Source organism: Cydia pomonella, chromosome 20 (genome assembly GCF_033807575.1).
Source record: "Cydia pomonella isolate Wapato2018A chromosome 20, ilCydPomo1, whole genome shotgun sequence".
NCBI classification, from domain to species: domain Eukaryota; kingdom Metazoa; phylum Arthropoda; class Insecta; order Lepidoptera; family Tortricidae; genus Cydia; species Cydia pomonella.
This window is the reverse complement of record NC_084722.1, coordinates 2,588,260-2,601,287: the sequence shown is the minus strand read 5'-3', so window position 1 is coordinate 2,601,287 and position 13,028 is coordinate 2,588,260. Positions and strand designations below refer to the sequence as shown.

At 35.4% G+C, this 13,028-nt stretch overlaps 2 protein-coding genes across 5 annotated transcripts in view; one reads left to right on the top strand and one right to left on the bottom strand.

Moving 5' to 3' along the window:
• LOC133528947 (protein I'm not dead yet) overlaps positions 1-10,371 on the bottom strand; it is a 75,991-nt gene extending 65,620 nt beyond the window's left edge. For both annotated transcript variants that reach the window (XM_061866465.1, XM_061866466.1), the window contains exon 1: positions 10,239-10,371. The gene's annotated coding sequence lies outside the window, so the exon portion shown is untranslated. The remainder of the gene's footprint in view (positions 1-10,238) is intronic.
• Positions 1-13,028, top strand: part of LOC133528952 (GPI transamidase component PIG-S) — a 91,174-nt gene that overhangs the window by 35,761 nt on the left and 42,385 nt on the right. Inside the window, exon 1 of one of the 3 annotated variants that reach the window (XM_061866477.1) lies at positions 10,394-10,479. The exons of 1 other annotated variant lie outside the window; for it this stretch is intronic. In XM_061866477.1, coding sequence (XP_061722461.1) covers positions 10,470-10,479 — 10 coding nt within the window. In that variant the 5' untranslated portion in view covers positions 10,394-10,469. Of the gene's footprint in view, positions 1-10,393; positions 10,480-10,535; positions 10,564-13,028 lie in introns of those variants that run through there. One more of the 3 variants, XM_061866476.1, reaches the window with a different exon arrangement.

The following is a 13,028-nucleotide window of genomic DNA, read 5'->3' as shown; positions in this document are numbered from 1 at the left end:
TGTATGGGATTTTGAGTTTCCAAAACGTTCCGCTTAGCGCTGTTTCTAAATCCTACACTAAAGGAGACTTAACGCAAACGCGTACGACACGTTTCGCTATCGAATAAATTTACACTAGGGGTACTGAATACTTTATTTACATCGATTCTTTAGTTTTTTATATAATGATCGTTTGCAGCGACGTTTCATTAAGTAGAGGCGAGCACTAAGGGTCACTTGCTCCAACTAAATTTAGCGGGCTGATGAACGTCACTCTGTAGTGAGGTATGGAACTTCCCATACAATAAAATTTAGCAAACGCATTTACGATGACAGACGGTTTAGTTCGACCGACCCTAAGAGATGTCATCGATATAGTGGCCGAACACGTTATTTTTCTTACCAAATGTTATCTCAAGTATTGCGCTCCTTGTATGTATGTATGTAAACATTGTCACTGCCAAGTTCGGGCAAACTTAGTGTGGTTGGAGTTTAGAAACTAGACAATTCATACAACTAGGTCTCGCTAGATGCCTCTCTTCTTCTTCAGTCGGTCCCTCTAATACTGAGGCTCGTGACATCCTCCATAGGCTTCTGTTCCTCGCCAAGCGCATAGCCTCTCTACTCTATTGATCGAATATGCAAGAAATAGAGAGAAATTAGACCTTTGAGCCAAATATTATTAATTCATCCTTTTATGTTTGAAATGTTAACAAGTGAGTGAAAGAAGGCTAACAATAAGGGTGTAGTATAGTTTACCTAAGGAAGAAGTAGAAGAGAGAGCTGGAAGGGGTAGACCTCGGCGGACTTTCTAATCGGGAAAATCCTGAAGAAAGGCCAGGTCAAGAGCACCCTATACCGGCGAGCGTATATGAGGAATGTTATGAAAGTGAAGGAAGCGAAAGAGGTATGTCAGGATCGTAGCACGTGGAAATCCATGGTCTATGCTTGCCCCTCCGGGAAATAGGCGTGATTATTATGTACGGTCGCGGAAATTGATTCTTTAGCAACTTGCGGTTCAAGTAAATTTGGCTGTACATACTTATGGTAAGAACTGTCCATTGTAACGTGACACGTTAACTGCTAAAGAGTCAATTTCCTCGACTGTACTTTAACAAGTAATTTACATTAATACATACGTAGGGACGATTATGCTGAATGTGCTGAACCCAGCAAAATATAGGCACTATAAAACTCCTATTTGAAAATTTTGAAAGAAAAGACGCGAACTTCAAATACTTCAATATCTAAAAAATAAGATTTATATATTATGTTTTCCATGACGTAGAGGAATGTATGTATTACCAATATAACGCAGGTACGAATTATTATCTTGTAACGTGTTTTAGCACTCAACATCCATGTGTAAATGTGTATTGTTATTTATCGCCTGCAGTTTATCAAACTGAGTACTTCAATTTAAGCAAAAGATGGTTGGATATGTTCTTGTTAGGTTTTATTTTATTTTATTTTATTTTAGTATATGGAAAACCAACAGCGCTATATATATCTAGAACTTCCAATAGAATTACAGAGCCAATTACAAATTAATTATTTAATTTAAATAGAGGCTAACTATTCCCGCAGCTCTGCCCGCTTACGAAACGGCTTCTGTCTTAGTTTAGTAGCAAATGTATACACTCGTACTAAACACTAATCAATACGTAAACAGACCCTTATTAGGCAAGTGTACTAGGGAATGCAATAACCGGGCGTTTTTCATTACCGGTAATTTACCGACGCGAGGTCCCACTAACCGGTTAACCGGTAAATTACCGGTTATACGTTTATGAAATAAAAAACATTGATTTTGCATTATTATTGATTGTGTCCTTATTTTCGTCAGTAACCTTTAAAAGTAATCAACAGCACGTTATAGAAACATCGACAAAACAAAATAATTAAAATAAACTACTTATAAACATTAAACAAGATATATTTACTAATCATATTAAATAAAAAAATCAAACATGTATCATTTCAAAGCGAAATGAACTTGTACATTAAATAAGCAACATCAAACTTTTTTAATTCTTTAAAAATCGCAGTAATCAAAGGGTAACAAAAATTATAACTAAAGAGTGACAGTCGTCATTTAAATGTCATACAAGTTTGCATTTACACATCTATCAATATAATATTGTTATTAAAGTAACTAAAACCGTAATCATCTAGTAAATATAAGAAAAAAAAAATTTACAGCAAGATAAGTTTCATATCATTTTAACACTAGTTACTTTAAAATTGCACTTTAAGAGGCCGTTATCGATTTTAGTCGCAAAAATGTCAAATTGATAGATTAAGCGCATGAAATTGTACACCTTTTGTTAACTATTAAAAATAACAAGTACTGGTTTCTTTTAGCACGTCTTGTTATCTTTCATTATATTAAAAACTTTTTTAAAAACAGACTCACTTAATTAATAATGATTTTTTTTTCTGATGGACGTTTAGGTAAACGCGCGAAAAGTAGTGATTTTGTCGATCTTATTTGTAAATTTCGTTAAGTTTGGACTGCTAAAAATGGTAATTTTGTATTACACATATCCAGTACTTCAACTTTAATAAACTACATTTTTGTTACTATAAATTTGAAGTAGTGTAAATGAAAGTTAGACGAAATCAATTTTCTCCAGAAATTACTTCAAAACAAGTGACAATTTCTCTGAAAATTGACTTAATTTCAACTTAATTTTGATACTTAAACAATCTACAACATTTGCTGAAACTGTTCTTATACATCATTTTGTATAATTTACTACCATAATTTATATGAATTTTTAAAAACTATCCCTTCTCGTCACCTATTACCGGGGACGCACGCTTGCGACCTCATTATTAAAAGGCAAGATGAAAAAACGTGCTAATATAAACCAATACTTGTTATTTAGATATTACGTAACAAAAGGTGTACAATTCCAACGACAAAATCTATCAATTTAAATTTTTTGCTCTAAAATCGTTACCGGGCTCTTAAGATAGGAGTTGGAATCAGGAACATGTCATCATCAGATCATTCTGTTAATTATATATAAAATAATTGCGTTTGTTAAATATCTAGGCGATTAATTAGAACGTTGCTTAGACATTCGTGAACGATATCTTGAACACAAGTTACCAGCGGTAGAAAATGTTCTTTCGCATTCCACACTTGTCGGACACTACAGACTAAAACAAAGGACACTGAACATAGTAAAGCGGGTCGGTTAGGGGTGGCGAGAAGGGAAAGGGCTAGGGATTAGCGACCACTCATTTGTCACAAAACATTGCTTCCTAGTTCCTACTCCGACGAGATCATAAGATGCAGAAAAGTAAGTATTTTAAGTGTCTCTTCGTAATCGTAAACCGTAGTAATTGTTTTTTTTTGTAAGTACGAAGACATAGATGGGCTAATTCAACAGGTTGTTACATTTTTATTTGCCTATACAACGTTCGGTAAATTCCCGGTTACGGCTGGAAATTACCGGTATTTTACCGACTGTAATATTGGTCAAATTACCGGGTAACCGGTTAACCGGTTAACCGGTTAGCATTCCCTAAAGTGTACACGCTCGGGCCTTATAAGATAAAAATAAATTATTGATTATCTCCGAAATTGAGTTAATTAGAATACCGATGTCTTTGAGAAAATTACTTAATTTAAGCTCAGGAATGCACCCTTGAAATTAACGGAAATCAAATAAAAACACGGTGTATATGAAGGGAGGAATATTTCGTAAATTGATATATTTCTCTGGTGGAATAGTGTTTTCAGCACATAAATAACTCAAAGGTTACATTACTAACGTAAACAACACCAGGAAGCGACTGCGTAAGTGACAATTGACGTACGAAACTGAAAGTCATCGGCCGCGCGTTAATTGTATGGAAAACAATTCGGGAGTTTAACAAACCAATCAAGAAGTCAATATTTATGCCATTTTTTACCGTATTCCTTTGAGATAAAGTCCTATATCTATAGCTTGCAATGTTCTAGCGTTCGATTTTGACCTAACGTCTAGTAGACTTTAATTTGCTACTATAGTTTGGCTCAGGACTGTCCCATTTCAAACATAGACAGAGAGAAGCATAGTGTCTTTGTCTTACGCTAGTACTAGCACCCAAAAGAAAGGGATGAGTATAATTATCCTGGTTCTTACTGACTGACAACTTGTGTTTGCCAGACTATAGTATGACGTGTCGTAATAAGAGGCTAGTACCTGGGCGCGGTTATAACTATTTATTGTAATATGGTGGTGTATAGGTGATAATCTTAACTACATTTTTTTACTAAATTAAACTTGTCTACAACAATAAAAATTAAAAAATTATATATAAACTTGAACATATAAAAAAAAACAAAAGTTAGTCACCGGGCGAGATTCGAACCCGTAACACTCGTTTAACAGTCCGCATCTTAACCCGCTGGATCAGACGGACAGTGGCTGGCAAGACGAAATTAGCGACCATATTCTGCGTCGAAAGAAAAACGCATGAAAACTCGAAAATACGCGTTTTCCCAAACATAAGACTAATCTAGATCGATTGTTTACCCCCCAAAACCCCCATATAGCAAAATCGTTAGAGCCGTTTCCGAGATCCCGGAAATATATATATTTATATATATACAAGAATTGCTCGTTTAAAGGTATAAGATAGACATATTGGGATTGGTTGAGGTAATGTGACATGTACCATAAAAGGAGTGATATGTTGATGGAATACCAAATATATGTATAGGGCCTGGCGTGGCGGTAGTCAGCTTGTTACCAAGTAGACTAAAATCTACGTCGGACATTTGAATATTTTAATAAGGATCTAACAAGGCCTTGATAATCAATTGTCCTTATCCGTCATTTTCACATTTGTATTTGTTAGAACGGGGCAGATTTTGACAGTGTGCTAAGTTTTATATATAGGGAGCGTGCATGAACTGTAGGAGGCAGCACAGGAGCTGTCAGATTTTTGGCGCGAAGCGTAAATGTGATGTTTATTGTTCCGATGTAGCCCACAAGATGGCAGAACCTACTATGCACAAGAAAACACTTGACGTGTAAATGTGATGTTTATGGTTCCGATTCAGACCACAAGATGGCAGACCCTCCAACGCGCACGGTCCCTATATACGTTATTTACTAAAATCAGTCTTTTTCAAAGTACGCAGTCAAACTGTATAAATTCTAGTACGATTTGGCTTGAGGTTTTGACCTAAGCCATAAATATGATACTATTGTTTTAAATTTATATCTTAGTCCATGTCATCCACGATGACGCGCAGATCTGTCAAATCTAACCTTTAATATTATGACAATACGAGTTAAGGCACGTGACTTCGTGAATGACACGATTTATACAATGCAAAAGAAGTTAGAAACCATATATCGCTGAATACATAGAATACAAATGTGAACAGGGTTGTCTGAAATATCCAACAGATATTTTTAGTCAGTTTACCATATTTTTTGCATCTATTTACATTGTATGCGTTGTTTACGTCATCGCTGAATAGTATGAACGTTTCAGATAGTTGTGTGCAATTCAAATCATGACGTTTGACACTGGCTTCGTTACATATACAAATACACAAGCGTCATACACATATAAAGTTACCAAGCCGCATAAAATAATCTTCAATTGCAGCAATTTAAGAACCAAACTTGGATTTTTATTTATTTATTTTATTTATTCATTTTAGGGATAACAACAGGGGCGTAGCTACCGCCGTATCTGCCGTTCAATTATACGGGGCCCCCAATGTGCGTTTTTGTGAGAAATCTTTACCCTTCCTAAGGGCCCCACACAAATTTTTATAGGGGGCCCCGCCAAGGCACGCTACGCCACTGGATAACAAACAACTATACATTATAATATTACATGTAGCAGTGCAACATTATCCACTAATTACAACAATAATATGCAATGGTTGGCACAAAAAAGAAAAGTTAATTATTTGATGTAGGTGGTTATTTAAACAGGGGAAAAGTATTATATGTGTAAATTCATAACTCATTGCCCAGTCTCGGTAGCGGCCGAGAATCGAGACCGAGATCTCGGCCCGATTTTTGGCCGAGAATGCCGAGACCGAGACCGAGATCTCGATCGGACCTTAGTAAATATATGTTATTTAAGTCGTGCCCTTTATGACAAACAGGTAATGAAAAGAAATGAAGTGTTTGCTGAGATAAGTATGTGCATTTGAGGAACATTCTTGCATTCAGGTGCAGATTCAAACTTTAACTTAAGCTCATTTGCTGTTTAAAAAATAAAAATAACCATATTAACTAAACCTGAATTTCTATTAGGGGTTTTTAAAGGAATCTAAGATAGCACGTCTAAAGTTAGCCTCGGGTAGGTGACATATATCTAAGTGGGTAAAGTGTTGGTTATACGTAGTAAGGAGCCTGCGAAGAGGTTTGAAACATTTTTCTGTGTGCCTATATGGATATGCCTCCTACTAACTTAATATGTATGTCGATATAGATCGTGTCATTCACGAGGACGCGAGCCTTGACTCGTATCGTCATGTTATTACAGGTTACATTTGACAAATCTACGCGTCACCGTGGATGACACGAACTAACGGGTTGGCTTAAAGTAATGAGAAATTTTATTTTCGAAAACCAGGGAATAAAGACGTTAGCTATAGTTTTAAGGATTTTATAATGACAGACTAGAACATATCCAGCATTAAAAGCAAATGCTATAACATAACAAAATGCTCCCTTTTTTTTCACTTCGCGTAACTTGCTTCTGACCGTTTGCATTACATCTTGGACAACTTTCAAGTCGAATCTCTTTAATTACTTTTGGATTCTCATCGTTAATTTTATTTTATTCTCGAAATAACTTGCCACCCATCGCTATACACATATAAATGTACTTAAAATTGCCCAAAAACCTTTGAGCCTTAAGGACATTCGAAAGTATGGAATCATTTAGTACTTTTGCCACAAGCGTCTAAAATTGGTCAAAAACACCATCACATAAATTTTTACCAAAATATGCTCTCGGAACGTTCCTAATGCGCCATTAACTGCAGATCTGTGGGCAATTTTCAGTGGAATAATATTGTGACGAGAAGCTAATATGCCGAAATAATTAAAATTAATGGTAAAAAGACAGTTGTGACTATTGACCAAAACGTTGTCCAAAGCATTATGCGGACGGTCAGAAACCACTACGAAAAATCTAAGGTGGACTTTATGTTATAGGTATTATTGTGTTTGCTTATAATGTCGAATATGCCCCAGTTCGTCATTATATAATCCAAAAACGAATAGCTTTGTTCTTAATTTTTGTGTATTCTAAAATAAAACTTCTCAATACTTTAAGCCAACCCGTTACACTCTATGCCGTCTAGTGTCATAGAAGTATATCTATTACCCCGTTGGTACATCCGACATATTTATTGGCCTATTGTCCATATGATACGTCTCGTCAACCGCTATAATGTTACATAGCTTTTAATGGAAATGCATCCATAGATATAACAAGTTGTTAGGAGAAACGTTGCAGGCGAATTAATGAACAAGACATATTATCTTCTTTTCAATCTATATCAGTAATTATGCATTGGACACTATTCTTGAGATCCCAAACTATCTAAAAACTACTAACTGTGATGTGCTTGCCTGCCTACGAAGCTGATGGTCCCGGGTTCAAATCCTGGTAATGGCATTTATTCGTGTGATGAGTATGGATATTTGTTCCTGAGTCATGGGTGTTTTCTATATATTTAAGTATTTATAAATATTTATATATTATATATATCGTTGTCTAAGTACCCTCAACACAAGCCTTATTGAGCTTACTGTGGGACTTAGTCAATTTGTGTAATAATGTCCTATAATATTTATTTATTTATGGAAGTGGTATTTGGATCCAATTCTGTGATCAAGACATCCAAATTGCGCTAGTTGAATTTCATTTTAAAATCTCAGAATACCTGTAGCGCTAAGATGGTCGGCTCGTTATCATTTGTCACCACGCCTGTCACGTTCTAACAAGTATGTAAGCGCGAAAGTGACGGGCATAGTGACAAGTGATAAAAATGGAACCATGCTGCCACCGGTGATATATACATTTGTGAGTGGCTAGTTGTAGAAGTAATATGGTCATAAAGCACTAATATTGACCAAAATGGTAACAGAGTCCCTAATCTAAATCTCCGCCGACGTTGAAGTGGCAAAATCGAAGTAACTGCATAATTTGTGCAATTAGCTTGGGTCCGACGCTAGTTCGTTTTCTGTTTGTCTTTAGTCATTCTTCTTCCTCGCGTTGTCCCGGCATTATGCCACGGCTCATGGGAACCTGGGGTCCGCTTGACAACTCCACTCCATTGCGCATCGTGTGACCGCATCTTCAAAACAAAGTTTGGTTTTGCGAGCCACATAAGGGCATTTCATAATCCGGATAAGAATTGTTGATGGAGTCGCCATTGCCGGATACGGCAAGGAAGGAGTTAAAGAGTTAATCCCAAGATTTGGCGTAGGCACTAGTTTTACGAAAGCGACTGCCATCTGACCTTCCAACCCAGAAGGTAAACTAGGCCTTGTTGGGATTAGTCCGGTTTCCTCACGATGTTTTCCTTCACCCGAAAAGCGACTGGTAAATATCAAATGATATTTCGTACATAAGTTCCGAAAAACTCATTGGTACGAGCCGGGGTTTGAACCCGCGACCTCCGGATTGCAAGTCGCAGGCTCTTACCGCTAGGCCACCAGCGCTCGTTTGTCTTTAGTCATTATCTTTAATAAATACGTTTTTCTGGCTGTTTAATGGTGGTTTAGCGTAATCTTTGACTATGCAGGGCGGTTCAGCTAAGCTTTACAAATAGCTGTTCAAGGTTGGAACTTGTTATCTTGCCTCCAAGTCTTTGTCGAGATCTTGTCATAAGTTATTCGTTCTCCGGTTACGCTTATGAAGACTAATCGGGAGTTTGCTCTATTGTGGAGGTTCTCCACTCCAGTTACATTGATTGTATACTTGTACCTAAGGATCATATGATAAAAGAGTTGAACCACGATAAGCCTGCAACGATTTTGACAGCACACGCAGTGCAAGTGTTATTTATACGCCATAATTTTATAGAAGTTTAAAATAACTTCTCTCGTTTCGGAGGCCAAGATTCTTTTTGGATCGCTGAGCCAAAGCAGTTAGTTTTTTAGTTAAAATAACACTTGTAATGCGTGTGCTATCAAAGTTCTTGCAGACTTGTCTAGGTCTGACTATAGTTATATTCTGTACATGGCTTTATGTAATGACATGTTGTGTGTACCTAGCCTATAAATCCTCTGGTATTAGTTTATGGTCACAATATTTTTTCTAGAAAACTGTCAAACAACGTTATGAGAGGGAATACTGGTTCTTTGCATTCTTGTTTATCAGTACCAATGATAAACATGAGTTTAATCCAAAATTTATATTGATTAGACGGGACTGATTGGGATTTGCACGAATGATTTCTACGGTTAAGATTTGTTTAAGATAGAAATTATACTTTAGCGCGCTGCATGCAGTAAGTAATTCTACTTAAAATAGAGTCAATTATTTTGACTCTTCGTTTTACTTGTGGCATTCAAATAAAATAACTTTTATGTAACTGAACGATTTATTTATTGGCGACATATAAACATTGCGTTTAGATATAACTTGAAGTATTTCTATGTAACTCATATAAATGACAATTTTTTTTTGTAACTATGAATTTCAGCCAAGTGCTAAATAAATTGATCATAATTCATAAAATTCAAGAATATTACATACCTTTTAGATCATTATTTCAGCAATGATGGCTAACTTACCTAATAGCGTAACAACATGTTACGCACCTAAACTAGTTATGGTTCTTATGGTGTACATAAATTACCAGTTATGGTGTTTTCCTTGTTTTATAACGTAATATATCAATACTGTAAATCCACGTGTTTCAAGCCCTTGAAATGTTAGTTGCTAGGCCAACTCGATGCATTCTTATAGGTTAACAGCTTAAAGGTATGTATAAACTATACTGCTCCAATACTGTTAAATTATTGATGTTTATAAAGCGGACACCTGTTTAAATTCAATACAGTTTGATAATAAAGCGCGTAGCCATTGCGTATAAAACCCTTACATTTGCGCGCGCATAATTCACCATAAAAATGTTTAATATTTCGTTTATCTTTGTCAAATCACGGGAACTTCGGTATCCGCAATTACTAAAGTATATATTTATAAATGCATCTAAAATCGTTACACATAATATTCAATTGTAAGCATTAATTTAAAATTCAACTTACCGATATTTTCGAATATTCCTTTGTTCGATTGAATATCACAAAACACAGCACAGAATAAAAATAAAAGTTTCAAAATTCGAACACTGAATGGCGGGAATTTTCGCACGCGCGTTCTGCGCGCGCCGCGGCCGTCGACTGACCGGCCAGTCGTTCCTCTAGTTCCCGCATAGGCGCGTTGTCTCTGGCTTTTTTTATTTTTAATTTTTATTTAGTGAAGTGAACCAACACGTGATGGCAACAGGTTTGTTTTTATGATAGTGTGCATTCGGCGTGGGCATTATCGGTCAAATGTGATATAAGTGTGGCGATGTGATGATTGTTACAGGTTAGGTTTATAATTAACCGCATAATAATAATTGATCGTCAATTTTGTGATAACTTGAGTTGAGAGCAAAGTCGCGAAAGGTTGTGGGTTCAAATTCGACGTCAATTATTTTTTACTGATCTACATAGAGGACGATTTTGGGTAAAATAGGTCATTTGAATGCGACTCTACAAAAATGACTTAATTTGTTAAATGCGATTTTTTTTTAGCCCGTGTTTTTTTTTAATTCACCTAAACATACTAACTTTTTGTTATGTACAGTCAAAGAATTTAATGTCCTGCCCATTTCGTACCTTGGTTCAGTGACAATAGTATGAGGTCTCTAGCGACTTTCATGTTGTTTGTCACAATTACAAGAATTAACAGAAATCAAATTTCTTGGACTGACATTAGACTGTCATGGAAGCTGGAAATCACATACAAACAATCTTTGTAAAAACCTAAGTAAATATGCTTATGCTCTTAGGTAAATCTCTACTATGTCTTCCCAAAATACTGCGCTCTGTGCGTATCATGGCCAAGTATCGTCTATCTTGAGATATGGTTTACTGCACTGGGGAAATTCATGTAATAAAAATGATGTGTTTATTCTACAAAAGAAATCTGTCCGATCTATTGCAAGAGCAAGACATACTGATAGTTGTAAGCCTTTATTCAATAAACTTGGTATCCTAACACTCCCCTCTATGTTTATATTGGAAGCGTGCATATTTGTAAAAGAAAATTTAAATCTCAGAAAAATAGAAAAAAACTTGCCCCGAAATAATCAAAATAAGTATGAGATACTCCCAAAAATTCCTGTAAAAACAGCCTATTATAATAAAAGCTTATATGTAATGGCTGCCAAATTATTTAATAAATTGCCTGACTCAATTAAAGATCAGGATGTAAAGGCGTTTAAAAAATCTTTAATACAAGTACTGAAAAAGAAAATGCCTTACAATGTAAATGACTTTTTCAATATAGATTTTTCAGAATCATTTCAATCTATTATAACCTGTACACCTATAATTATGCAATAAATGATATCTTATCTTATCTTAAGGTATGAAATGGATCGTATTCTTTGACTCTACTTGGTTGCAAATAAAGATCAGAGGAAGAGAGATAGATCTCTCTGTTTATATTTTTATATAAATCAATTAATAATTTTACTTCGTATTCACATTATGAGTTAGTCACTTTCGTTTGCTGCAACACGAATATTGGAGCAAATACCACATGGTGTTTCCGAGCATCAATACAACGAACCCATGATAGCAATAACCTAATTTAGGCACAAACAAAACAAGATGAACGAGTTTCGCGCGTGCCTCGGTCGTGCGACCAGTTTAAAGTAGATTAAAGAGAAGTAAAAATTATTTATTGTACACAAGATAACTTACACAGAAATTGATATTATTCAGTCTTAAAACTAAGAAGCAGTATATGTACATTTGGGAGAATTAACTTTTTAGCGTCACTCGTTGCCATGGTTACGATTAGTTGTCCAGGGGACAAAAGTTCATTGAAATACTGATTTTATGGTACTTAAATGTATTAAACTTGCGTTTTTGTGGTCGTTATAACCAATGTCCATAATGGGCCCCCTACTAAGCATGTTAATAGAACGGCATACAACGTCTCTTCAAACAAACTGTGCCACTGTTGTCCCTTGGACAACGGGACAGGATAACAAAACCAAAAAAGTTGATTCACCCATTTAAGAATTTTCAGTAGGTTTATTAGGGAAATGAATACCTACTAAATATAGTTTTTAACATCGTTTAGCCGGTTCCGGCGCGGATCTTGAGCTTTTAGTAGTTTATATTGACAGTTGGCACGTGTAACGTTATCTAACTTATCTATCTTAGGGCTAACACACACCCACGATACGACGTCGTATCTAGTGATGGGTAGGACATCAATTTAAAATGAGTTTGTATGAGTACCTCATTCTCTAAAATGAGGTGTTACAATGTCTTACTTCAAATGAGGAGAGGTACTAGCACTTTTGCAGCATCGACTATTCCATCAACTCCAACGGCAGCAAACCATATTTAATGTAAATACATATTTAGGCATTGCTAAACTTCCTTTTAAATATTTACTTGGACTGCAATTCTGGAGGTTTAAAACAGAACTTTAACAACAGAAGACATACATTTAAGAATCAAACTAAGGAGTTAAAGTACATACATCCTATTGCAACTTAATTTGATGCTTTTATGAAACTTGTTCTAATTTAGCAGTTTATTATTTTTATTGTTAGATTGTTCAGTATCAATCCTTGCTACTTGATATCATTTTAAGTTTAACATTCATATATTGAAATAAATACTAACCATAAATTACCAAACAAACAATTAACAAACTAAGGAGAACAAATCCAATATTTTTTGTACCATTATTATATAGAAATTACTAACTTACCACCTCATAATTTATCAGTAATAACAGCATTATAATATGATAACAAACGAAAG